Source organism: Colobus angolensis, unplaced genomic scaffold (assembly GCF_000951035.1).
Source record: "Colobus angolensis palliatus isolate OR3802 unplaced genomic scaffold, Cang.pa_1.0 Scaffold410, whole genome shotgun sequence".
Classification (NCBI taxonomy): Eukaryota; Metazoa; Chordata; class Mammalia; order Primates; family Cercopithecidae; genus Colobus; species Colobus angolensis.
Window position 1 is genome coordinate 1314367 of NW_012117489.1, and position 27288 is coordinate 1341654.

The 27288-nt window shown below is 36.8% G+C and overlaps 1 protein-coding gene across 3 annotated transcripts in view; it reads right to left on the reverse strand.

Annotated features, from left to right (window-relative positions):
• Positions 1 to 7175: 7175 nt before the first annotated feature.
• GTPBP10 (GTP-binding protein 10 (putative)) overlaps positions 7176 to 27288 on the reverse strand; it is a 34516-nt gene continuing 14403 nt past the window's right edge. For 2 of the 3 annotated variants that reach the window (XM_011956207.1, XM_011956204.1), the window contains 6 exons: positions 20016 to 20089; positions 17880 to 17932; positions 15049 to 15156; positions 14453 to 14530; positions 9610 to 9733; positions 7176 to 7798 (listed from right to left, as the gene is read on the reverse strand). In XM_011956207.1, coding sequence (XP_011811597.1) covers positions 7536 to 7798; positions 9610 to 9733; positions 14453 to 14530; positions 15049 to 15156; positions 17880 to 17932; positions 20016 to 20089 — 700 coding nt within the window. In that variant the 3' untranslated portion in view covers positions 7176 to 7535. Of the gene's footprint in view, positions 7799 to 9605; positions 9734 to 14452; positions 14531 to 15048; positions 15157 to 17879; positions 17933 to 20015; positions 20090 to 27288 lie in introns of all 3 variants that reach the window. The other variant, XM_011956205.1, reaches the window with a different exon arrangement.

The window sequence follows — 27288 nt, forward strand, 5'->3', positions numbered from 1 at the left end:
ACATTTCAACATGAGATTTGGAGGGAGCATTCAAACCACATCAAATAGGGAAGTGTTAAGTTTTATGTATCCCTCAAAAATTGTATGTTGAAGTCCTAATCAACATTACCTCAGAATCCAACCTTATTTGGAGATAATGTCTTTATAGAGGTAATCAAGTTAAAATGATGTCATTAGGGTGGGCCGTAATCTGACTGATGTCCTTATAAAAAGGGTAAATCTGGTGACAACCACACACACAAAGAGAACGCCATGTATAGATGAAGGCAGAGATTGGGATGATGCTTCTACAAGACAAGAAAGGCCAAAAACTGGCCCCAAATCACCAGAAGCTAGGCTAGAGGCATGAACCAGATTCTCTCTCATGGCCCTCAGATGCAACCAGCTCTGCCAACACCTTGATCCTAGACTTCCAGGCTCAAGAAATGTGAGATAATAAATTTCGTTGTTTAAGCCACCTAGTGTGCTGTACTTTGTTACAGCAGCCCTAGCAAAGTAATAAAGGAAGGCAAAAAAGGTTCTGAGTAAATTAAACAGTGAGATGTCACTTTACAAACTGTTAGAAATTTGTAGTGCACCATCAAATTTGATAGCACATCTGCTTCTAAGATTCTTGAATAAAGCTACTTAGTGAAGAGGGAGAAGGAAGAAGAGAGTGAAGAGGATTTACAGAAGAATTGGCCAATTAATAGAATAAAGGCTTTTGCCTATAACTGCATTAAGGTGCTTTAATGTCTCTTACCATGCCTACCACCTGCTCCTACAATCACCACTAATTTTTTTCACAGTTTTAAATAGAAATTTTTTGTTGAGTTTTTGATGAGGTATTATAAACTTGTATTTACTGTAGTCCTTCCTTCCCCACCCCGCATCCTCAGTTTGTTACTTACAGTCAACTGTGGCCCAAAAATATTAAATGGAAAAGTTCAGAAATACACACTATTCTAAATAACATGAGGAAATCTCATTCCATCTTGCCAGGAGGTGAATCATCTCTTTGTCCAGTGTATCCACGCTGTATATGCTACTCTCCCATTCACCATGGATAGATATCATCTGATCCTGACATCATGGCTTGATGATCCAGTATTACCCAAAGCAAAATATTCTCCTGAGGTATTGGCAGAAAGTCAGCAGTAGCCTAATACCAGGTACGTTACAACACCTATGTCATTCACCTCACATCATCTTATCATGTAGGCATTTTATCATCTCACATGATCAGTACAGTGAAGATATTTTGAGAGGGAGAGCATATTTAACATAGCTTTTATTACAATATATTGTTATAATTGGTCCAATTTAATATTATTAATCTCTTACTGTGCCTAATTTATGAACTTTATCATAGCTGTGTATATAGAGAAAAAAACATAATATATATAGGGTTTGGTACTATCCAAGGTTTTAAGCATCCCTTCCCCCTATCTTCAGCTTCAGTTACTTAAAGACAACTGTGATCCAAAAATATTAAATGGAAAAGTTCTGAAATACACACTATTCTAAGTAACATGAAGAAATCATGAGAGAGTTTTCTGGTTCATATTTTTATAGGAAAGGAAGGTCATGTGTGCTCATTTTATTGTTCTAACAATTTTTCTTGACCCCACTACCACTTCCTGGAAAGATTTGTTTTCAAAACAGAGGTTCAATTTTTATATAGTCTTTATTTCTCCCATTAGAATTCACTTGACTCAGGACTTTTATGTACTGTGTCATTTAATCATGTTTCAAATCCATCCAAAGTCATAAGCTTTTACTCAATGTATGCCCTTGATTTAAAATATTCTCAATCTCCCTCAATTTGTAGCACACAAAACTGAAGGCATATTTTAGCTTATAATCATGTCTTTTTTCTTAAGAAAATTATACTACAGTTTTCTTAAAACCTTTTATATAGAAATAATACCAATAATAGTGTTTGGTAACCAAATACAAAAATGAAAGTACTAATTAGAAGATATTGGCAGTTTCAGAAAAATATACTGGAATATCGGCCATGAACAAAGGAAGTTTTTGTCCTTTGCTTTCAACTTTCAATGCACTCAGAATTTAGAAAATAGGAAAAGACTATCTTGCCATATATTGCTCGCAAATTAGTTATAACATAAGCTACATGTCCTGTTCTTCAAATTCCAAGTATTTCAAAGGGACATGACTTGGATAACAGCTATGCTTCACATAGCTTGGTATCTTATCTGTACATCCCAAAGAATTTAATTTCTATTATACACAATTAATAATATATACAAAAGTGATTACTTTCTCTGAAGTCTTCCAGGTACCTAACAACTATTAACAACATTTTTAAACAATTCTAACAAATTGCCTAAAATTTGTGGTTGATGATGGTCAGAAATGGTAGTTGAAATCGCCCCTGGCTTTTTCACGCTTACAAAAGCCAACTGAGGCAATAACCACACCTGATACTTCTGAGCTATCCAGAGAGACATACAACAACTTTCCAACATCCATATTTTTTTCTTCTTCCCTTTCTCCCTTTCTCATTTTTACTACCTATTTCATTTTGCTTTTTCTTCAGTTAGCTACTGACACCTACTCAAAACTAAAGCTATTTCCCTAGTACCTTTCCCTCTACTTGCCAAGCTCCAATTAGAAAAAAGAAAACTGGCTGGGCATAAATGGCTCATGCCTATAATCCTAGGACTTTCAGAGGCTGAAGCGGGATGATTCCATGAGGCTGGGAGTTCAAGACCACTCTGGGCAATACCATAAGACCCTGTCTCTACAAAATAATTTTTAAGAATTAGCCAGGAATGGTGGCACACACCTGTAGTCCCAGCTACTTGGGAGGATGAAGCAGGAGGATAACTTGAGCCCAGGAGATTGAGGCTGCAGAGAGCTACAATCATGCCACCACACTCCAGAGAGAGAACCTGTCTTTAAAAAGAATAAAAAATAAAACTAAACAAATAAAACAGATACGAAATCTCCTTAAGAAAAAAATACGTTTATTTTTCACTGCTTAACTTTGCAATTAAAATTATACATGTTGTCTGCCAACACTTTTTGTCCACTGTTTATTTCATTAATTCTTGAGTTATAAACTTTGATAAGGCATAGACTTTTTAAAAATAAATGTCTTTAAAAAATTTTTCCCATCCTGGCCAACATGGTGAAACCCCGTCTCTACTAAAAATACAAAAATGAGCTGGGCGTGGTGGTGCATGCCTGTAATCCCAGCTACTTGGGAGGCTGAGGCAGGAGAATTGCTTGAACCAGGGAGTGGGAGGCTGCAGTGAGCCAAGATAATGTCACTGAACTCCAGCCTGGCAACAGAGCGAGACTCCACCTCCAAAATAAAAAAAAAAAATAAATAAAATAAAATAAAATTCAAATTTTTTAGGCTCCCAAAAGAGTTTAAAAAACAACTCATGTATTCACCACCAAACTTAAAAAAAAATTACATGGCTAGCAGGCAATACAGGGCAGTGTTTAAATCAGTTAAAATATGTGATTTGCTCAGCACAGTACTCAGCATATGGTAACATCACCACTTTAGATATGATTACTAGCACAGAGCATGTACTCAAACAAGATTTCTGGATTTGTTTCACTTTCTCTTCTGTACGGAGAGACAGATTTAAACCAAATTTGGGATACTGTTAAGGATTTAAAGATATGCATTAAATTCGATTCACTATTTGGTCTTTAAACAAAATGTTGCCATATTTTTGCAATAAGATATCTTTTGTGTAGGTTTACACAAGTTATATTATTGCTAATTTTTATTAAGCTACAGTTTTAAAGTGCATGTATGCTACTGCTTTGAAAAATTATTTTTAATACACCTTAATGACACTGCAAATTTCTAGATGGGATTTGTAAAACTGGGTTTTCAATCTGAACTTTGCAAACACTGTGAAACTGCTTGGAAAATATTTTATGTGTTTATGTACATTTTTCGGCAAGAAAAGTCTGTAGCTTTCACTACTGAAAGGAATCTCTAACCTCTATCCTTGCAGAGCAAATAAGCACTGAGATAAAAGAAACACATAACTTTACAAGAAAATTGGACAAAATCTGAAACGAAATATCCTTGACCTAATTTTTCTCATTATAAAAGACGATTTTTTTCCTGATTATGTAACTAATACGTTTACCATTTTAAAAAAAGTTCATCTTGCTATAATAAATAATATGAATATATATCACAAAAAGCACAATATAATAGGTATTTTGGAATTTTTCAGTGCACAGGTCCAACTTCATAGTACAATATACTTAATACTGTATAAACTTCTATTTCATGATGGTAAATAAATCTGATATTATAGAAAGCTCTGCAAGAACTACTGCGACTTTGTAAAAATTTGCTACACATTGAATTTAATACTCTGGTTATTCAGTAATATAATAAGTGTTTCAAAAAAGTACGTATTTTGAAAATTGCATTTTGAAACGTAAAAATGAAAAGTCTTACTTAAGGACAAAATAAAATGCATCTGAGATAATGTTAAAAGACTTACTTCAAAATAAGTTCTTATGTTTCAAAATTATTTTTTACAATATAAAAAAGGAATCTGATTTTCTCCATCAGAATAAAAATCAAAGGTCAAAAAAAGGTACATAGAGTACACTTTCAGTAACCAGAAAATACTAATGAATTGAACATCTTAGTGAGTCACATAATAAAATGTTTCAGTTAGTCATGGAGTGGCATCCTGGGCACTACTGACAGGGCAAATAATCCTGAACGCACATCTACTACCCTTTGCCACACATTCACCTGATGAAACTATCCTTACATTGCTACTTGTTTACATTTAGAAAATAATGGAGCTTAAAGAAAAATAGCACTGAAGTTACAAATGTAAAACATACCCAATACAAAACCTGGTCACTGTGATCACTACAAATTCCAAACGTTTTTCCTCACTCTTATTCTTTTGTTGTTAAGGAAAGAGGCTATTGCAATCCCCTGCAGTTTCTGTTATCAAATGCAAGATATACAAGGGCAGTAGGTCCTGTCTGTTCTCGTCAACATGTTACATACAGCACCTTGGACAGTACCTGGTACAGGAGAGACACTCAATAAATACGTGAGCAATGAAGAAAAAAGAAATACAAAAGCCAGTTTGGGGACTGGAATGGGAGGTAGGAGTCAGGTACAGAAAATAAAACAAATATAAGTGAAATAATACTGGGAAAATGTCACTCATGTTGTAAAATCAGAAATAAATTTAAGCTGAGAACAATGCATTATTTTTCTTTAATACTTTACAAGAGGATGAATAGCCCTATCTCAGGCTGTATGCAACATTAAATTCCAAAATAATTTCTAATTTAAAAACAACATTGAAGAATAATTTTTGAAATACTTTCTTGTTTGTTTGTTTTGAGAAGTCTCCTTCTTGTCCTCCAGGCTGGAGTGCAATGGTGCGATCTCAGCTCACTGCAACCTCCGCCTCCTGGGTTCAAGCGATTCTCCTGCCTCAGCCTCCCGAGGAGCTGGGATTACAGACATGCACCACCATGCCCAGCTGATTTTTGTATTTTAGTAGAGATGGGTTTTCACCATGTTGGCCAGGCTGGTCTTGAACTCCTGACCTCAAGTGGTCTTCCTGCCTCAGCCTCCCAAAGTGCTGGGATTACAGGTATGAGCCCACCATGCCTGGCCTGAAGTACAATTTTTTGAAAGCTCATTAACTTGTTACTATTTTGTAAAAAAAAATTAAGTTGGAAAAAATTTATATAATTAACTTATTTGGGTACAAATTTATGCATAAAAAATTTCTGCAAGAAAGTAAACTATTAACAATCATTTTCCCTGGGAAGAACTGAGGGGCCTAATGCACAAAGAAGGGAGCTTTTATTTTTTACTTATATGTTTTTGTACTGTTTGAATTTTTTGTTTTTACAATAAATTTGTACATTTTATAATAAAACTCATTTAAAAGGAAAATGTCCAATCTGTATTTGTGAAACAGGTAGAAATTCAGAAATTGCAATCTCTTATATTGATTGTTGATAATATTAAAGTTTGCATTCTGTTTTATAGCAAGCCAGGGTCGCTACGTTGCTCAGGCACGAACTCCTGGGCTCAAGCAATACTTCCACTTTGGCCTCCCAAAGTGCTAGGATTGCAGGCATGTATCACTATGTCTGGCCCGCACTACCATGGCTGGCCTGCACTTTCTATTTATTCTCTCTTTACTACAATAACAAAGTGGGAAATTAAATTAGGACAAAAGAAAGTGAAACAGACTAGGAGAAAAGAAAAACAAAACATATAGATTGGCCTCCTCCAATTCAGGAAAAAATATTATACTCAAGAAAAGAAAATTTTCCAAAAGCTCAAATCACAAACACCCATCTGTTAGTTTCTGTTATATCTTTATTATCATTGAACACGTGTTCAAATTTAGGGTTTTAAGGTCTCCACAAAAGATAACTATTATATATTTAGTGCAACCAGGTACAAGACAGGCTCAAAAACAAACAAAACTGAATTGTTCATTCTAATAATAATCTACAGAATCCTTCTACATAAATTTAAAAAATGATCTCAATAGGGACATCCTAAGTAAAGGAATATCAGAGAATTACTATAGGTGGGCTGGCCATAAACTTGTAAAATATAATTTTTTAGCTCTTTTTTTTTATGAGATGGAGTCTAGCTCTGTCACCCAGGCTGGAGTAGTGACACGATTTCGGGCTCACTGTATCCTCCACCTCCTGCGTTCAAGCGACTCTCCCGCCTCAGCCTCTAGAGTAGCTGGGACTACAACAGGCATGTGCCCCTATGCCTGGCTAATTTTTCATATTTTTAGTAGAGACAGGGTTTAGCCATGTTGGCCAGGCTGGTCTTGAACTCCTGACCTCAAGTGATCTGCCCTCCTCCGCCTCCGAAAGTGCTGGGTTTACAGGCGTGAGCCACCATGCCTGGCCACTAGTTACTTTTTACTGTTGACGTACTTAATTACAAAATGATAACTTTAAAAGGTATGGTTCTTGAACAATGACACATATATCAGAAGGTAATAATACTAAAAAAAAGGATCTGTGAAAAAGCTTTCAAAATAAAAAATTTAAATATAATTTTTTAAAATGACATAGAAAAACTATGGATTTATCATGTGTAACATGTTTGAAATATCCATACATTGTGGAATGGCTCAATATAGCCAATTAATGTGCATTACCTTATGTGCTTTTTGGAAAAACCACTTAAAATTTACTCAGTAACTTTCAAAATGCATTGTTGTTAATTATAGTCACCAAGCTGTACAACAGATCTCTTGAACTCAGTTTCCTTGTCTAACCAAAATTTTGCATATTTTGACCATCTCCTCAATCCTCCACTGCCCCACCAGCCCTTGATAACCAAATTCTGTTCTCTCCTTCTATGAGTTCAACTTTTTAAGATTCCACATGTAAGTGAGATTATGCAGTATTTGTCTTTCTAAGCCTGGCTTATTTTACTTAACATGTCCTCCAGGTTGTCAAAGACGAAAGGATTTCCTTGTTTTTAAGCATTAAATACTATTCCATTAATACCATTTTTAATATATTTAAATTATATCCATTTTGGAAGTAGTAACAGCATGCTTTGATGGTGGCTCACTAGAAGACACTGTATCAGAAATCCACAAATTAAGCAATTGTTTCTTATGATGTGCATCATTTTCCTGGTTGGCCTGTTCATCCAGTGATTTTCTTATACAGTTCTTTAATTCTTCGATTCCTTCTCCAGTAACTGCAGATACGGGGATGATATGTTGGAACTCTACAGTCCTCTCTGGAGTCATGTTTTTTCCAAATAAATGCAGAAAATCTAAAAGAAAGAAAACAAACTAAGCAGATTTTCATTGTTTTTGAAAGTTAGTTAAAACTTTGGTTTGATTTGTGAAGCAGGGAACCAAAAACTTAGCATTTTTCATGCCTTTTTTCCCCTTTTCTCTCTAATTAAAGTTCTCAGAGCTTTGGATTTTACTATTGATTATGGTAAGGTTCTTGGCACAAAATATACTTGTTCGATGAATATATTTTAAACCAAACTAAATATGAATAGAAGATGAATCACAAAAATGACTTACTTAAGGAAGTAATAAATTTTGTGTAGGGGGTTAAATAAGGCAAGGCAGCATTGATTCTCTGAAAGACACTTTCTGTAAAAATAGTAACATCATTTATAATTTGAGACATTCTACTCGGCCTCAGGACACTGGAGACCTTTAACTTCCCAAAAGTATAGGTTTATCATCAATGATGCTAGGATCCATACAAAAACTGAAGAGGGATTATAGAGAATTCAAGGGAAGATAATTTCAGATAAGTCCAATCTATCACCCTACATGGGCTAACAACTGTTATATTACTTTTACCTTTTCCCTGTCACCATGGCATACTGATTGGCTGGGGAGATGGCATACTGATTGGATGGATTAACTGATATGAACTAGAAAGGCTGAACTGAAACTGACTGGTGGAAAAGACAACATGGAGCTTGCTTTCTGAGATTCAAAGGTCCCCAAGAAAGTCCAGAGAGGCTAACTCAGGATTATCACTAAAGGGCCTATATTTTATTTCACAATAGGTCAGAACAGCTACGGACTCCTGAGTCACCCCCACTTTTGGTACTTCCTCTGAAAATTTCTCCGCAAGATCAACTAGCAAACAGAACTAATGACCTTATAAAGCAAATGTCATTAGGAATGAAGACTATTTAGTATTAGGGAATATTTATATCCCATGAGTAATTTATTAACTCAAGGACAGCTCCAACATGTAAATTACACAGGAGAAAGATTTTTGAGAGGAAAGGACCTTCTGGTGCTGTTTGGCAGTCTTAGCACACTATAATCTATTTTCCCACAATTGTTACCAAAAATAAAGAGAGACATATTACTGAAAAACATGTTAGCCACATACCACACACCCTACTTTTCCTCATTTGTGCATGAGGTTCTCTACTAGACTCGGAATGAAATCATCACTGCCATAGGACACAAGGTGTTCTGAAAATGTCAATATTCAAAACTGTGGAGAATCCCTTCAAGTTACTTTACATATAGTCCAAGAAGTAAATTCCAGACAAATAAATCATTTTGGAGTCACAGCTTCTATTTTTCTGTGTCACACATACACAGGAAAAATGCAGTTCTTTTCAGAAGACTCATCCTCTTCAGAAACTATCTATAGAGTTAGTTTTGCCAAGAAACATACTTCTTTAGAACTTCTTAGTTTTGTTTTTAATTTTATGATGTACAGTACTAGGGGAATGAAGAGTTTGTGAAGTATGTTAATGAAAATGAAAGACTTCACAGGGTAGATGCTGACTTTTTCCTCCTTTTATTCAAATCCCACATATGTTTTATGGGCCCAATTTAAGTTTTGTTCTTCATGAAGCCTGACCTTTTTAGTTCAAATTAATCTTTGTCTCCTTTAATTTACTATCCATATCAAACATTCTAGAATTTGATAATTATTATGTTACAATGTTATTTACATGTTTTGTACATTCTTTCTTCAAACGTGACTTTTAAGAGCAGAAACTGTCAGTTTTCTTTTCCACTGATTATAACAGCATTCTCTGTACATTGTAATAATTCTTCAAATTAGAATTAAATGAATAAATAGGCTTACCTTTAGGATTCTGGAGCTGGTTCATCAATTCATGGAACTTATCTTGGGCACCTGGCAAGTCCATTTTATTAACTGCCAAGAGTGCAGGTTTTGTCTGAAGTTCCTCTTTGTACAATTCCAACTCCTTTAAATCAAAAAAGAAAACTCAATAATTTTAGTATTGGTTTCTGTATAAACTACTTATTTGGTAATTAATGACCTGGGTGATCTAAAGCCCATTCATGTCACTGAAATGCAATAAATCCCAACAACAGAAAACAAAAGGAAGAATTTCAAAAAATGATTCTGGTTAGGTCACGTGTTAGTATGTTTTAGCTTAAACGATATCCTAGAGACAGTTGTAATTTTGCGTCTGGAGTCAAATATGGGTATCTGGACTTCACACAGATAAAATTCAGAAGTCAGTAATGATCACTGAATGTTATACCTGTAGGATTCTTGGAAAAAGTAAATGCACTTAGGAATAAATCTTGGTCACCTTGGATTAAACAACTGTTTCTCAGATATAACATGAAAAGCACAACTAAAAGAGTGGATAAAAGGCGGAAGACTGCTTAAGGCTACCAACCAGGAGTTTGAGGCTGCAATGAGCTAGGATCATGCCTGCACTCTAGCCTACACGACAGAATGAGGCCCTGTTTGTAATAAAAATAAATAAATATATAAGGTTGGGCATGGTGGCTCATGCCTGTAATCTCAGCACTTTAGGAGGCTGAGGTAGGAGCATCACTTGGGCTCAGGAGTTCAAGACAAGCCTTGACAACATAGCAAGACCCCATCTCTACAAAAAACTTTAATTTAAAAAAAGGAAAGAAAAGAATGAAACAAATGGAATTTCATCAAAATTAAAAATTTTGGGTTGTTTTCTTGCTATTAAGAGTTGTTTTGCTTCCTTATGTTTTGGATATCAACCACTTATCAGATATATGATTTACGGGTATTTTCTCCCATTCCCTTGGTTGCCTCTTCACTCTGCTGATTATTCCTTCTGCTGTGCAGAAGCTTTTTAGTTTGATGCAATCCTACTTGTCTATTTTTCTTCTTGTTGCCTGTGCTTTGAGGTCATATTAAAAAAAATAATTGCTCAGACAAATGTCATGGAACTTCTCTGTTTTCTTCTAGTGGTTTTATGGTTTCAGGCTTTGAGTTCATGTCTTTAATCAACTTTGAACTGATTTTTTACATGGTGTGAAGTAAGGGTCTAATTTCATTTTTCTGCATGTGGATATTCAGTTTTCTCAATATCACTTATTGAAGAAGAAAACTGTCCTTTTCGTACTGTGTGTTCTAGGTTCCTTTGTTGAAAATTAACTGTAAATGCATGGATTTAATTCTGAGCTCTGGATTCTGTTCCATAGGTTTATGTGTCTATTGTTATGCCAGTACCATGCTGTTTTGATTACTACAGCTTTGTAGTAGGTTTTGAAATTAGGTAATGTGAAGCTTCCAACTTTGTCCTTTTTGCTCAAGATTGCTTTGGCTATTCAGGGTCTTTTGTGGTTCCATACAAATTTTAAGATTTGTTTTCTATTTCTGTGAAAAATGCCATTAGAATTTTGATACAGATTGTGCTGAATCCGTAGATCACTTTGGGTAATATAAACCTGATTTAAAAATGGATAAAGAACCTGAATTGACATTTCTCAACAACATACAAATGACCAATATGTGAATATGTGTATGAAAAAATGTTCAACATCACGGATCATTAGGGAACGAGAAGGAAAACCACAATGAGATAGCTCCTCACATTTGGAAGGATGGCTATCATCAAAAAGACAAAAGATAACAAGTGTTATCAAGGATATGGAGAAAGAAGAACGCTTGAACACTGTTGGGTGGGAATGTAAATTAGTACAGCCATTATAAAAAGCAGTATAAAGGTTTCTCAAAAAATTAAAAATAGAACTACCAAATGATCCAGCAATCCCACTTCTGGATATATATCAAAAGGAAATAAAATCAGTATGTCAAAGAGATCTCTGCACTCCCATTTTTACTGAAGCATTATTCATAATAGCTAAGACATGGAATCAACCTCAGTGTCCATCAATGAATGAATAATGAAAATGTGATATACACACACACAACTGAATACTCTTCAGCCTTAAAAAAAGAAAATCCTGTCATTTACAACAACATGGATGAACCTGGAGAAAACTATGCTAAGTGAAATAAGCCAAGCACAGAAAAACAAACTGTATAATCCCACTTATACATGGAATCTTAAAAGGTTGAATTCATAGTAGCAGAGAAAATGGTGGTTGCCAAGGTGCTTGGGGGAGGAAGGATGGAGGGGTGTTGGTCAAATGGAACAAAGATTCAGTTAAATAGGATGAATAAGCTCTGGGTATCTATTGTACAGTATGATGACTATAGTTAATGTATTATACATTTGAAAATTGCTAAAACAGATTTTAAATGTTCTCAGCACACACAAAAAAATGTAACATGACGGATCGTGTTAATTAGCTTGATTTAATCATTTCACGATGTATACATATATACATATATCCAAATATCAATTGTACACTTTAAGTACACACAATTTATGTCAATTACACTGTAACAAAACTGGAAAATTAAATAAATAAATGTTTTTTGCCACAAAGAAGACACAAAAAATACACTGAAAAAGTGAAAAGACAAGTCACAGAAGGGGAGAAAATATTTTCAAATTATGTATCTTAGAAGGGACTTATTTCTGGCCAGGCATGGTGGCTCACATCTGTAATCCCAGCACTTTGGGAAGCCGAGGTGGCGGATCACCTGAGGTCTGGAGTTCAAGACCACCCTGGCCAACATGGTGAAACCCTGTTTCTACTAAAAATAAAAAATTAGGTGTGGTGGCACGTGCTTGTGATCCCAGCTACTTAGGAGGCTGAGGCTGCACAATCACTTGAACTCAGGAGGTGGAGGTTGCACTGAGCCAAGATCGTGCCACCGCACTCCAGCCCAGGCAACATCTCAAAAAAAAAAAAAAAAAGAAGGGACTTATCTCCAAAAATATAAAACATGCTTAAAACTGAACAATTAAAAGACAAATAATACAATTAGTCATGCACACAGAATCTGAACAGACTTTTCTCCAAAGACACAAAAATGGCTAATAAGCACATAAAAAGATTCTTAGCATCAGTAATCTTAAGAGAAATGCAAATAAGAACTATAATAAAATACTACTGCACTCCCACTAGGATGACTAAAGTAAAAACGACAGACAACAACCAGTGTTGACATTTATGTGGAAAAATTGGAACTCTCATACATTGATGGTGGGACTGTAAAATGGCACAATGGTGCTACCAATTCGGAATAGTTTGGCAGTTCCTCAAAATGTTAAACAAAGAATTACCATCTGATCCAGCAATTCCACTCCTAAGTATATATCCAAGAGAAATGAAAACATGTCTATACAAAAACCTGTACACAAATGTTCACAGCAGTATTAATCATTATAGACAAGAAGTGGCAAATGAAATAGGATCTATAAAGTCCTGGAGGTAAGCAACATCATGTTGTCTTAAGAGAGAAATCACATGGCTGAAATATAGCATCTAGGGGACAGGGTTACGGAGGACTGCCAGGCAGGGGCCCAAATTTACAGATTTCATAAATCATGCTCAGGTTAGACTTTAACCTAACAGCTATTGGGGTCCATTAAAGTGTTTTAGGCAGAAAACATCAGCATCAGCTTGGTGCTTTTACAAAGATCACTCTAGCTGCCATATAAAAAATGGACTGGAAAGAAGCAAGGCAGGACACAGGGAGACTGGACACGACCAGATTCAATATTCCAGTAAGAAGAACTGATGATTGTAACAGTGTAGATGAACACAAGAGGATGGATTTCAGAGAGATTTAGGATAAAAAACTGACAGCACTTGTGTAGGTGGTGAGAAGAATCAGTGTATCATAGCTTATACATTCACTAAGTTACGGGGATGGCTGAAAAGTTTTTTAAAAGTTTACTTTTATCCATATTAAGTTTAAGTGACTAATGGGACATCCAGTCAAAGACGTCCAATGGGCATCTGGTATAAAGAACAACAAAAGCCAGGTGCGACAGCCCACACCTGTTATCCCAGCACTTCGGGAGGCCAAGGCGAGTGGATTACCTGAGGTCAGGAGTTCAAGACTAGCCTAGCCAAAATGGTGAAACCCCGTCTCTACTAAAAATACAAAAATTAGCCAGGCGTGGCGGCACACGCTTGTAATCCCAGCTACTTGGGAGGCTAAGGCAGGAGAATCGCTTGAGCTCGGGAGACAGAGAGAGCTGAGATCATACCACTGCACTCTAGCCTGGCAGACAAAGCAAGACTGTCTCAAATAAAAAAAAGAACAATGAAAAGATCTAGGTATCAGCTACAGATCTGGCAGTTATCAATATTATTAATCATAACTAAAGCAATGAGAGTGGATTTGCAAAATAAGGTTAGGACAGAACTTTGAATAATGTTACTTAAAGGACGAGGAAAAAAAAGAGCCTAAAAAGTAGACTGAGAAATACTGTTAAGAGTAGAAATAGAACCAGAAGATTACAGGTCACAAAACTAAGAATGAGAAACAAGAAGAATTAGACAACGTGCCAAAGCCGAAGCAAGATAAAAGTCTGGGAAGTATGTAATAGGGATTTGGAAGCCCAGGAGTGTTTTATCCATTGCAGTAGTTCGAGGAGTAAATGAATGTAGAGGAACTGGAGACAACAAGTTTAAGTAATTCTTTAACTGACATCAAAGCTTTAAAGGCAGAGTATGTATAGGCTGTAATTATGTTATTTCATAGAGTCTTATATTCCTACATATTAGACCAAATACAGAACACAGTAAAACAGAAAACCTACTTTTGTGAGCAGTATTATGGTTTCAAAAGCAGTTCTGTATTGAGTGTGAGAAGAAAGCTGAAATCCAGAAATATCAACCTAAAAAAAGAGAAGGAAAGAGACAGCCTTTAACATAAGAATAGCTATACATTTCTATGTTTTAAAATGTTTTATTCTCTCAAGCTAAAAACAATTTCTCTGTATTCTACTTGTTATTTAGTAATTCAAAATAAATAACAGAAATAGAGATGTTAAGATAACTTTAATTATTCTGATAAAATTATAGTCATTAATAAAAAACTAGGATAAGACAACTTGTATGAGTAAAGACAATCTCATATATAACTCTAGCACCATCAATGAAAAATGAAAGAGATACTGTGATACTATATAATACGGAAGTATGTTGGAAATCTTAAGGAAATACATGTTGGCAAGTATGGCCAAACTTACATATGATATAGTAAACAATGTCACTTCCATCCCCGTATTATAAAAGACTTAGTGGAGTAACATATGCTACCACTTTCTTATTTATAAAAAAATTCTTAGAAAAACTAAATTCATTGGTTTTCAATTTACTTGAACATCACCACATTAGTATGCATATGACTTACAACAAAAAGTAGTTGTCTAGTTCTTTCTATATGCTTGAGGAATTTGTGGCCCATTCCTTTGTTCATATGTGCTCCTTCTATTAAACCTGGAAGATCAGCTACTGATATCTAATACAAAGTTAAATGGTTAATGAAAAAGGAAAATGTATGAAAACCACAAGTTCAATCATATCCAAAAATTCTCAAGATATTTCAAATATAAATAGTTCCTAACTTATGATTACTACTAAATCTCTGAAAAGTCAAGATACTATAAAAGCAAAATTAATGTACAGTATTAAGAATTAAAATCTTGTTATCAGATATTAGAGTCCCATATCTACTATTAATCTAATAATTGAGGAATTTTACAGATTAGTTTAACATTTATTTATTATTATTTTAGAGACAGGATCTTGCTGTCACCCAGGCTTGAGTGCAGTGGTGTGACCATAACTCACTGTAGCCTCGAGCTCCTGGGCTCAGCCATGTTCCCACCTCAGTCTCCCAAGCAGCTAAGATGCCAGGTGCGCACCACCATGCCCAGTTAACAAAAAAAATTTTTGTAGAAACAGGGTCTCGCTATCTCACACAGGCTGCTCTCAAACTCTGATCCTCAAGTGATCCTCTCACCTTAGCCTCCCAAAGTGCTGGGATTACAGGCGTGAGCCACCACACTAATCCCTAGTTTAAAATGTATTTATAATTTCCTAAATGGTATTGTCCAATATGAACTTTTCATAGAATTTCAACCTTTACACTCTGAATTCATACAAGTTTACAAAGATATTAATTCAGCAGACATTTGCCAGGTACAGCTCTGCATTTTAAATTCAATTTGTAATGATCTGGCACCATTGTTCCTTTTCTGTTCATATTATACTAGCAGGATGATCAACCATTCTCACAAAGTATTAGGTTGGTGTAAAAGTAACTGTGGTTTTAGCATTACTTTTAATAGACTTTACTATATTAATAGAGGTGTGATTCTTTTCACCTGTTCTTTGTAGTGCCATGTTTGTTAATGCTTCACATTTTTGTAGGTCATTATTGTTTTTACTTAAGCAAATCTCATGGCATTATATGAGGAGCAGAGTTCTATCATCTAGAAGTTCATTCACCTGAGCATGCTTCCTTGTCACCTAGTCATCATCTCATCTTGTTCCAGTATTCAAGTAAGATCAGTCAGGTGAAACAGTATTTGACAAACCCGAGTTGTAGTTGTGGCTCTCCTACTTTCTTCTACTTTTGGCCGTTACTTTTAATGGCCAAAACCACAGTTACTTTTGCACCAACTTAATAGAATACAGTTTCCTAGACTCCTTTTAGAGGGAATAATAATTATTAACCATCATTCTACATTTGTGTTTTTTTTTTTTTGAGAGAGTCTCGCTCTGTCGCCCAGGCTGGAGTGCAGTGGTTCAATCTCAGTTCACTGCAAGTTCCACCTCCCGGGTTCACGCCATTCTCCTGCCTTAGCCTCTGGAGTAGCTGGGACTACAGGCACTTGCCACCATACCCAGCTGATTTTTTTTTTTTTGTATTTTTGTATTTTTAGTAGAGATGGGGTTTCACCGTGTTAGCCAGGATGCTCTCGATCTCCTGACCTCGTGATCCGCCCACCTCAGCCTCCCAAAGTGCTGGGATTACAGGTGTGAGCCACCACGCCCGGCCACACTTGTGCTTTTCAAATCTCACTGTGCATCGTAATCATGTAGGGAACTCTTAAAAGCTACAAATGCCCAGGTCCTACCCCCAAGAGATTTAGTTTCAAATCTCTGGGGCCTAAGCATCACTTATCATTGCTGTTCTTAGACCACCCAGATAATTCTGAAGTGCAATAAAGAATGAGAGGCAGTACTCAACATCCCCTGCCCAGTGTAGATAAAGAATTCAGGGTCTTAAAGGAAGCTGATAAAGCAGCATGTATAACAGAAGTCTCATGTCCTGAAATTTCCTCTACTGATTTCCCTTAAAAATTAGGTATAAATGATGTTCTCTTTTCCTCTAAATATTGTTCTCTATATTCATATTATCCTATATTTAATACAATTTTACTTACATTTAACATTCTATATTATAACTGAAGTTTTATATTTTAATGTTATATCACTATTATAACCGCATACAATTTTTTAATGTTTCTTTAAATTACGTCATAAAACTATATGAATCTATATTGATGCATCGTTAGCACCCAAAGTCTATACTTTACAAAATTGTTTAATTCTTGGTGCTGTACATTCTATGGATTTTAACAAATGTATACTGTGTCTACCATTACAGCAACATTCTGTTACTGTAATATTATATATTATCATACTTTACGCATACGTAAGGAGCACACCTACCAGATTGTACATTATATTTTAAATATTGTTACTTTCTTTTTTTTAGTTTTTATTCTAATTATGCAGAAGATCCACAGTTGTTACTTTATGAAGGAAAAATGAATTTTAATAGCTGGTTGAGACTAAAACTCCATTAAAACACTTTTTTTTCAAAAAAAGAAAATTGGAATAAAATTATTACGAACTTTAGAAAGTATTTTTAAAAAATGAAGACAAATAATCCAATATAGTAGTAAAAGGAAGACTTGCAATAAGAAGAAACCAAGACCAAGAAGAAGACATAATGTTGTAGGGATAAACTAGACCTAACCTTTGTAAGAAATTAAATATTTTATTATGATAGTGCTTAGAATTAATCTGACCAGTTTCACTTATAAACAAAATCTTGTTACCTTTTCTCCCCTAACACCACAGAAACAGGCAAATACTATAAAATCCAAGTAAGTACCAAAACCAAGTACTCTGACTTCTAATATAGTGTTTTACTTTAAAAACACCTACCTGTTTGAAATCACGGTACATAATCTTTCCAAGTTCAGGCTTTAATGTTGTAACTAAAAGAAAACACAGCAATAAATTAAGAGTAGAATTTATTTTAGGGCTGGTACTCTCAAAACTGTCTTGGCATTATGTATGGAATAAACAATATTACAATTCAGATTTTGTTCTAATTTGCTAAAATGGAAACTATTATTATCTTTGCTATTTAACATGTACTTGGAGGGCCAAGTGTTGTGGCTCATGTCTGTAATCTCAATGCTTTGGGAAGTCAAGGCAGGAGGATCATTTGAAGCTAGGAGTTCAAGATGAGCCTGGGCAGCATAGTGAGACCCCATTTCTACAAAAAATTTAAAATTAGGCAGACATGGCAGTGCACCTGTAGTCCTAGCTACTCCAGAGGCTGAGGTGGAAGGACTGCTTGAGCCCAGGAGTTCAAAGTTGCAGTGAGGTATGATGATCATGCCACTGTACTCCTGCCTGGGTGACAGAGCTAGACCCTGTCTCTAAAATAGATAAATAAATAAACAAATAAATAGTATTTGGAAAAAGACAAATACAGATTTTTATAATCTGCATAGGCCTAATGTAATTACTGAACCTCAACATTCTTCTATTGCACTTTAAGGTGTGTGATAGATGTTCAGGAGGGTCAGATATTAGGTTTCTATCACTGGATCTGTGGGTGAAATTTTTCTAGTTCCTTCTCATTCAGTTATCCTCTAGTTCCTTCTCATTGTTATCCTTAAGCCTCATCAATCCCACACTAGCCTCTTTCCTATGACTAAAAGCTTTTCCTTCTCAAGTCCTACATATTGTAACAAATATTGGCCTTGTGATTTATAGCAATTAGCCCAAACTTCACTCTACTTCGTCACAGTCTAATTTTAGAATGGCTTGATTTTATTTTCCAAGTTAATGGCATTCTCTGTCCTTTTAATGATGGCAGAGATCTTATCATACTCATTACTTTTAACCAAAGCTTCTTTTATATTTCATCTAGCTACCACAAGAGCCTACTAACTGGTTTTCTCAGACCCCCTTCATGTCCCACGCCAATCCATTTTCTATATTATAGGTGGAGATCTCTGTGAGGAGCAAACTTAAGCATTTTATTCCTTGCTTAAATGCTTCCAATTGCTCTTAAGATACAAAAATCAAATACAGCCTAAACGGTCTATGTGACATGCTCTCTTACACCTCCAGGCTCATCTCGATTCTTTCCCTTACTTCATATTCTCCAGACACACAAATCTATTTCCTCTGATTAAAGACCCTTCACCCTCCACTCTATTTTACTAATTAACTCGTAATGATTCCCTCATATATCAGTCCAAAATCACACATCCTTAAGGAAGCCTAAAGCAGTCATCTACATTCTTTCATAGTATCCTTTTATATTCCCTTATATTTATCAGTGATATATATGCCTTACTCCACTAGTCTACAAACTCAATAAAAGTCAAAATAGGAGCTGTTTCTGTTTATCAGTCTTTGTAATCCCAGAACCTAATATGGCTCCTAAAAATAAGTATCTGCTAAAAGAATGGAAGTATTCAACTCAGTCTTCCTGGTACTTATCACAGTGCCTGATAAAGGGTAAGTGGTTCATAAAATCCTAACTAAACCAAATAAACTACTATGCAACAGGAAAATAAATGCAATAAAGTGTCTAACCTGTTTAAGGAACTTTGCTGAGGGGTACAGAGGTTTCAAAGATTAATGGAAAATATGGCTGGGGAGGGTGGCTCACGTCTATAATCCCAGCAATTTAGAAGGCCAAGGTGGGAGATCACTTCAGCCCAGGAGCTCAAGACCAGCCTGCGCAACATAAGGAAACTCCTGTCCCTGCCCTGCCACCCCACCCCACGCACAAAAAAAAAAAATTAGCTAAGCATGGTGGCACACACCTGTAGTCCCAGCTACATGGGAGGCTGGGGCAGGGTGATGGCTTTAGCCTGGGCTGCAATGAGCCATGATCATGCAACTGCACTTTGGCCTGTGCAACAGCAGTCTATCTGCCAAAAGTTTTCCAACTAAGGATACCCTCAGAGTTGTCATTTTATTCATTCTCAGAGAAGTATTAGTCTTTAAAAGTTTACCTCCACTCATTAAAATATACAATCAAATTATACTTACATGCGTAATCTGCGATTGCAGGTTTTGCATGAGAAACACAACTTAGCAAAGAGGATTTTCCAGCATTTGGAAATCTGAAACAAGAATATAAAATTATACACAAATGTCAATATTATTATCTCTGAATTCCTAACAATTCAAGTAGTCTTCTTCAATATATTTGGGATTAAAAGTAGAATATAAATGTATTATAAATAATCTTGAAAAACTTGAGAACATACACTTACAAAAAAGGTAAAGATAAATTCATGCTGGACACTGAAGATGTTTCAGTACTGAAAGTGTATAATAATTATTCTAATTATGATTTAAAAATAAAAACCTGTTGGAAGTCATAGAAAAACAGAAAGAAATTAAACAAAAAAGAAAAACACCTGCAACTTACTATCTCCAGCTAAACACTGACAAAATATTACATTGTTTTGTAAACTGCTTTAAAAAAAATTTTTACAGAAATTTTCAAACGTATATATACAAAAGTAGAGAGGTGTAATGAATTCCATTTAGCTATCACCCAGCTTCAATAAATATTAATACACTGGCAATACACGTCTTAACCAAATAAGGTCTGTATGTTACAAATACCTGATGTGTCTCAAATCTCTTTTCAAGCTCCCCCTTCCATCTTGTTTCCCATCTGCAATTTTATTTTTAAAGAAACTGGGTCATTTGTCCCAGAGTTTCTTTTCCGAAGTCTTCATTTTTCTACTGGCACCTACATGGACACTTAACATGCTCTTTTTCCCTGTATTTTCTGTAAAAAATTTGCAGTTGTTACAGAGTCTTAACCATGTTCAAGTTTTAATATTTTTTTGAAGGAAGCAAGGGAAAATTACTTTATAGTTGGTTGGCCTACTCTCTAAACTGAATAATACAAGGTGAACACTTTTCGGTGGTGAAGTGTAATTTACTTAACGAATTTCCTATTGACAGACATTTACATTGTCTACAGTTTTTCACTCTAAATAACAGTGTAAAAAATACGTATACAGGTAGACACTGTTAATAGCTATTTCTGGGTGGTGGAACTCATAGACACCTTTTTCTTTATGCAAACAAGTGCGTATTATTTGTTTTTTTTCTAAATAACTTTAAACAATGCAATGACTATGTTTAAACCTTTGCAACTTTTTTTCATCTTTTCATGGCTTAATGGCTCGTATCTTTTTTTTTTCTTTTTTCTTTTGAGACGGAATCTTGCTCTGTTGCCCAGGCTGGAGTGCAGTGGTGCCATCTCAGCTTACTGCAAGCTCTGCCTCCCGGGTTCCCGCCATTCTTCTGCCTCAGCCTCCCGAGTAGCTGGGACTACAGGCGCCCGCCACCATGCCTGGCTAATTTTGTTTGTATTTTTAGTAGAGACGGGGTTTCACCATGTTAGCCAGGATGGCCTCAATCTCCTGACCTCGTGATCTGCCCACCTTGGCCTCCCAAAGTGCTGGGATTACAGGCATGAGCCACTGAACTCAGCCTATTTCTTTTAATGTTGTTATTTCAATAGTTTTACGGGTAAAAGTGATTTTTTTGTTGTTACATGGACAGATTGTGTACTGGCGAAGTCTGGGATTTTAGTGTACCCATCACCCAAGTAATGTACATTGTACCTAATAGGTAGTTTTTCATCCCTCACAGTCCTCCTATCCTCCCTGCCTCTAAGTCTCCAATGTTCATTACACCACTCTGCATGCCTCTGTGTACCCACAGCTTAGCTCCCACTTATAAGTGACAATATGTGGCACTTGGTTTTCCGTTCCTGAGTTACTTCCTTAGGAAGATATCCTCATTCTTTCTTATGGCTGAGTAGTATTCTATGGTGTGTGTATATATAGATACACACACACACACACTCAATTTTCTTCATTCACTGGTTGATGGGCACCCAGGTTGATTCCATGTCTGCAATTCTGAATGATACTGTGATAAACATGTGTGCAGGTATCTTTTTGATATAATGACTTCTTTTCCTTTGGGTAGATATCCTGTAGTGGGATTGCTGGATGAAATGATATTTCTACTTTCAGTTCTTTGAGAAATCTCCATACTGTTTTCCATATAGGTTGTTCTAATTTACATTCTCACTCACTAGTGAATTTTAGGGTACCCATCACCCAAGCAGTGTATACTGTACGCAATAGGTAATTTTGCATCCCTCACTGCCCTTCTATCATCCCTCCCATTGAGTCTCCTGTCCTTCCTCCCTCTAAGTCTCCAATGTCCATTATACCACTCTGTATGACTTTATGAGCGTAAAAGTTAAGTTCCAAGATGGCCGAATAGGAACAGCTCCGGTCTGCAGCTCCCAGCGAGACTGACGCAGAAGATAGGTGATTTCTGCATTTCCAGCTGAGGTACCTGGTTCATCTCATTAAGACTGGTGGGACAGTGGGTGCAGTGCACGGAGGCCGAACCGAAGCAGGGTGTGGTGTCACCTCACCCGGGATGGGCAAGGGGTTGGGGGATTTCCCTTTCCTAGCCAAGAGAAGTTGTGACAGTCTGTACTGGAGGAATCATACACTCCTGCCTAAATACTGCACTTTTCCCCCAGTCTTCGCAACCGGCAGACCAGGAAATACCCTCCTGTGCCTGGCTCAGCGGGTCCCAAGCCAGTGGAGCCTTGCTCACTGCTAGCGCAGCAGTCTAAGACTGACCTGCCATAAGCTGCAGCTTGGCAGGTGGAGGGGTATCCGCAATTGCTGAGGATTGAGTAGGAGGTTTTGTGCTCACAGTGTAAACAAAGAGGCCTGGAAGCTCAAACGGGGTGGAGCCCACCACAGCTCAGCAAGGCCTACTGCCTCTCTAGGTATAACCTCTCAGGGCAGGGCATATCAGAACAAAAGGCAGCAGACAGCTTTGGCAGACCTAAACGTCCTAGTCTGACAACTCTGAAGACAGCAGTGGTTCTCCCAGCATGGCGTTCGAGCTCTGAGAAAGGACAGACTGCCTCCTTAAGTGGGTCCCTGACCACCGTGAAGCCTGACTGGGAGATACCTCCCAGTAGGGGCCGACAGACACCTCATACAGGTGGGTGCCCCTCTAGGATGAAGCTTCCAGAGGAAGAATCAGGCAGCAATATTCGTTGTTCTGCAGCCTCCACTGGTGATTCCCAGGCAAATGGGGTCTGGAGTGGACCTCTAGCAAACTCCAACAGACCTGCAGCTAAGAAGCCCAACTGTTAGAAAGAAAACTAACAAACAGAAAGGATTAGCATCAACATCAACAAAAAGCACATCCACACCAAAACCCCATCTGTAGGTCACCAACATCAGAGACCAAAGGTAGATAAAAACACAAAGATGGGGGGAAACCAGAGCAGAAAAGCTGAAAATTCCAAACACCAGAGAGCCTCTACTCCTCCAAAGGACTGCAGCTGCTCGGCAGCAAGGGCACAAAACAGGATGGAGAATGAGTTTGATGAATTGACAGAAGTAGGCTTCGGAAGGGCAGTAATAACAAACTTCACTGAGCTAAGGGAGAATGTTCTAACCCATCGCAAAGAAGCTAAAAACCTTAAAAAAAAAAGGTTAGATGAATGGCAAACTAGAATAAACAGTATAGAGAAGACCTTAAATGACCTGATGGAGTTGAAAACCACAAGATGAGAATTTCATGACTCATGCACAAGCTTCAATAGCCGATTCGATCAAGTGGAAGAAAGGATATCAGTGATCGAAGATCAAATTCATGAAATAAAGTGAGAAGACAAGATTAGATAAAAAAAAGTAAAAGCAACAAACAAAGCCTCCAAGAAATATGGGACTATGTGAAAAGACCAAATCTACGTCTGATTGGTGTTCGGTACCTCAAAGTGCGAGAATGGAGTCAAGTGAGAAAACACTCTGCAGGATATTATCGAGGAGTAATTCCCCAACCTAGCAAGGCAGGCCAACATTCACATTCAGGAAATACAGAGAACACCACAAAGCTACTCCTTGAGAAGAGCAACTCCAAGACACACAATTGTCAGATTCACCAAGTTTGAAATGAAGGAAAAAATGTTAAGGGCAGCCAGAGAGAAAGGTTGGGTTACCAACAAAGGGAAGCCCATCAGACTAACAGTGGATCTCTCGGCAGAAACCCTACATGCCAGAAGAGAGTGGGGGCTGATATTCAATATTCTTAAAGAATTTTCAACCCAGAATTTCCTATCCAGCCAAACTAAGCTTCATAAGTGAAGGAGAAACAAAATCCTTTACAGACAAGCAAATGCTGAGAGATTTTGTCACCACCAGGCCTGCCTTACAAGAGACCCTGAAGGAAGCCCTAAACATGGAAAGGAACAACCGGTACCAGACACTGCAAAAACATACCAAATTGTAAACACTATTGACGCTACAAAGAAATTGCATCAATTAACGGGCAAAATAACCAGTTAATATAATAATGGCAAGATCAAATTCACACATAACAATATTAACCTTAAATGTAAATGGGCTAAATGCCCACATTAAAAGACACAGACTGGCAAATTGGATAAAGAGTCAAGACCCATTGGTGTGCTGTATTCAGGAGACCCATCTCACATGCAGAGACATACATAGGCTCAAAATAAAGGGATGGAGGAAGATCTACCAAGCAAATGGAAAGCAAAAAAAAAAAAAAAGAAGCAGGGGTTGCAATCCCAGTCTCTGATAAAACAGACTTTAAACCAATAAAGATCAAAAGAGACAAAGAAGGCCATTACATAATGGTAAAGGGATCAATTCAACAAGAAGAGCTAACTATCCTAAATATGTATGCACCCAATACAAGAGCACCCAGATTCATAAAGCAAGTCCTTAGAGAGCTACAAACAGACTTAGATGCCCACACAATAATAATGGGAGACGTTAACACCCCATTGTCAATATTATATCAATGAGACAGAAGGGTAACAAGAATATCAAGGACTTGAACTCAGCTCTGGACAAACTGGACCTAACAGACATCTACAGAACTCTCTACCACAAATCAACAGAATATACATTCTTCGGCCAGGCACGGTGGCTCACGCCTGTAATCGCAGCACTTTAGGAGGCCAAGGTGGGCGGATCACGAGGTCAGGAGATCAAGACCATCCTGGTTAACACGGTGAAACCCCTCTCTACTAAAAATACAAAAAATTTGCCAGGCATGGTGGCAGGCGCCTGTAGTCCCAGCTGCTTGGGAGGCTGAGGCAGGAGAATGGTGGGAACCATTCTCATTGCAGAGCTTGCAGTGAGCCGAGATGGCGCCACTGCACTCCAGCCTGGGCAACAGAGCGAGACTCTGTCTCAAAAAAAAAAAAAAAAAGAATATATATTCTTCTCAGCACACTGCACTTATTCTAAAATTGACCACATAATGAGAAGTAAAACACTCCTCAGCAAATGCAAAGCAACAGAAAACACAAGAAACTGTCTCTCAGACCAGTGCAATCAAATTAGAACTCAGGATTAAGAAATTCACTCAAAATCACATAACCAAATGGAAACTGAACAACCTGCTCCTGAATGACTCCTGGGTAAATAATGAAATGAAGGCAGAAATACGGATGTTCTTTGAAACCAATGAGAACACAGATACAACATACCAGAATCTCTGGGACACATTTAAAACAGTGTGTAGAGGGAAATTATAGCACTAAATGCCCACAAGAGAAAGCAGGAAGGATCTAAAATTGACACCCTAACATCACAATTAAAAGAACTAGAGAAGCAAGAACAAACAAACTCAAAAGCTAGCAGAACGCAAGAAATAACTAAGATCAGAGCAGAACTGATAGCGACAGAGACAAAATAGCCTTTAAAAAAAAAAAATCAATGCATCAAGGAGCTGTTTTTTTTTTTTAAATCAGCAACACAGATAGACCACTAGCAAGACTAATAAAGAAGAAATGAGAAAAGAATCAAATAGATGCAATAAAAAATGATAAAGGGGATATCACTACTGATTCCACAGAAATACAAACTACCATCAGAGAATACTATAAATAATTCTACACAAATAAACTAGAAAATCTACAAGAAATGGATAAATTCCTGGACACATACACCCTCCCAAGATTAAACCAGGAAGAGGTTGAATTTCTGAATAGACCAGTAACAGGCTCTGAAATTGAGGCAATAATTAATAGCCTACCAACCAAAAAAAATCCAGGACCAGGCGGATTCAGAGTCGAATCTATCAGAGGTACAAAGAGGAGCTGGTACCATTCCTTCTGAAATGATTCCAATCAATAGAAAAAGAGGGAATCCTCCCTAACTCATTCTATGAGGCTAGCATCATCCTGATACCAAAGCCTGGAAGAGATACAAAAAGAAAAAGAAAAAAAAAAAAAAAAAAAGAATTTTAGGCCAATGATCCTGATGAACATCGATGTGAAAATCCTCAACAAAATACTGGCAAAACCGAATCCAGCAGCACTTCAAAAAGCGTATCCACCACAATTAAGCTGGCTTCATCCCTGGGATGCAAGGCTGGTTCAACATACACAAATCAATAAACCTAATCCATCACATAAACAGAAGCAATGACAAAAACCACATGATTATCTGAATAGATACAGAAAAGGCCTTTGACAAAATTCAACACCCTTTCATGCTAAAAACTCTCAAGAAACTAGGTATCAACAGAATGTATCTCAAAATAATAAGAGCTATTTATGACAAACCCACAGCCAATCTCATACCAAACAGGCAAAAACCGGAAGCATTCCCTTTGAAAACCAGCATAAGACAAGGATGCCCTCTCTCACCACTCCTATTCAACATAGTGTTGGAAGTTCTGGCCAGGGCAGTCAGGCAAGGGAAAGAAATAAAGGGTATTCAATTAGGAAAAGAGGAAGTCAAATTGTCCTGTTTGCAGATGACATGACTGTATAGTTAGAAAACTCCATCGTCTCAGCCCAAAATCACCTTAGGCTGATAAGCAACTTCAGCAAAGTCTCAGGATACAAAATCAATGTGCAAAAATCACAAACATTCTTATACACCAATAACAGACACACAGAGAGCCAAATCATGAGTGAACTCCCATTTGCAATTACTACAAAGATAATATAATACCTAGGAATCCAACTTACAAGGAATGTGAAGGACCTCTTCAAAGAGAACTACAAACCACTGCTCAATGAAATAAAAGAGGACACAAACAAATGGAAGAATATTCCATGCTCATGAATAGGAAGAATCAATATCGTGAAAATGGCCATACTACCCAAGGTAATTTATAGATTCAATGCCATCCCCATCAAGCTACCACTGGCTTTCTTCACAGAATTGGAAAAAACTACTTTAAAGTTCATATGGAACCAAAAAAG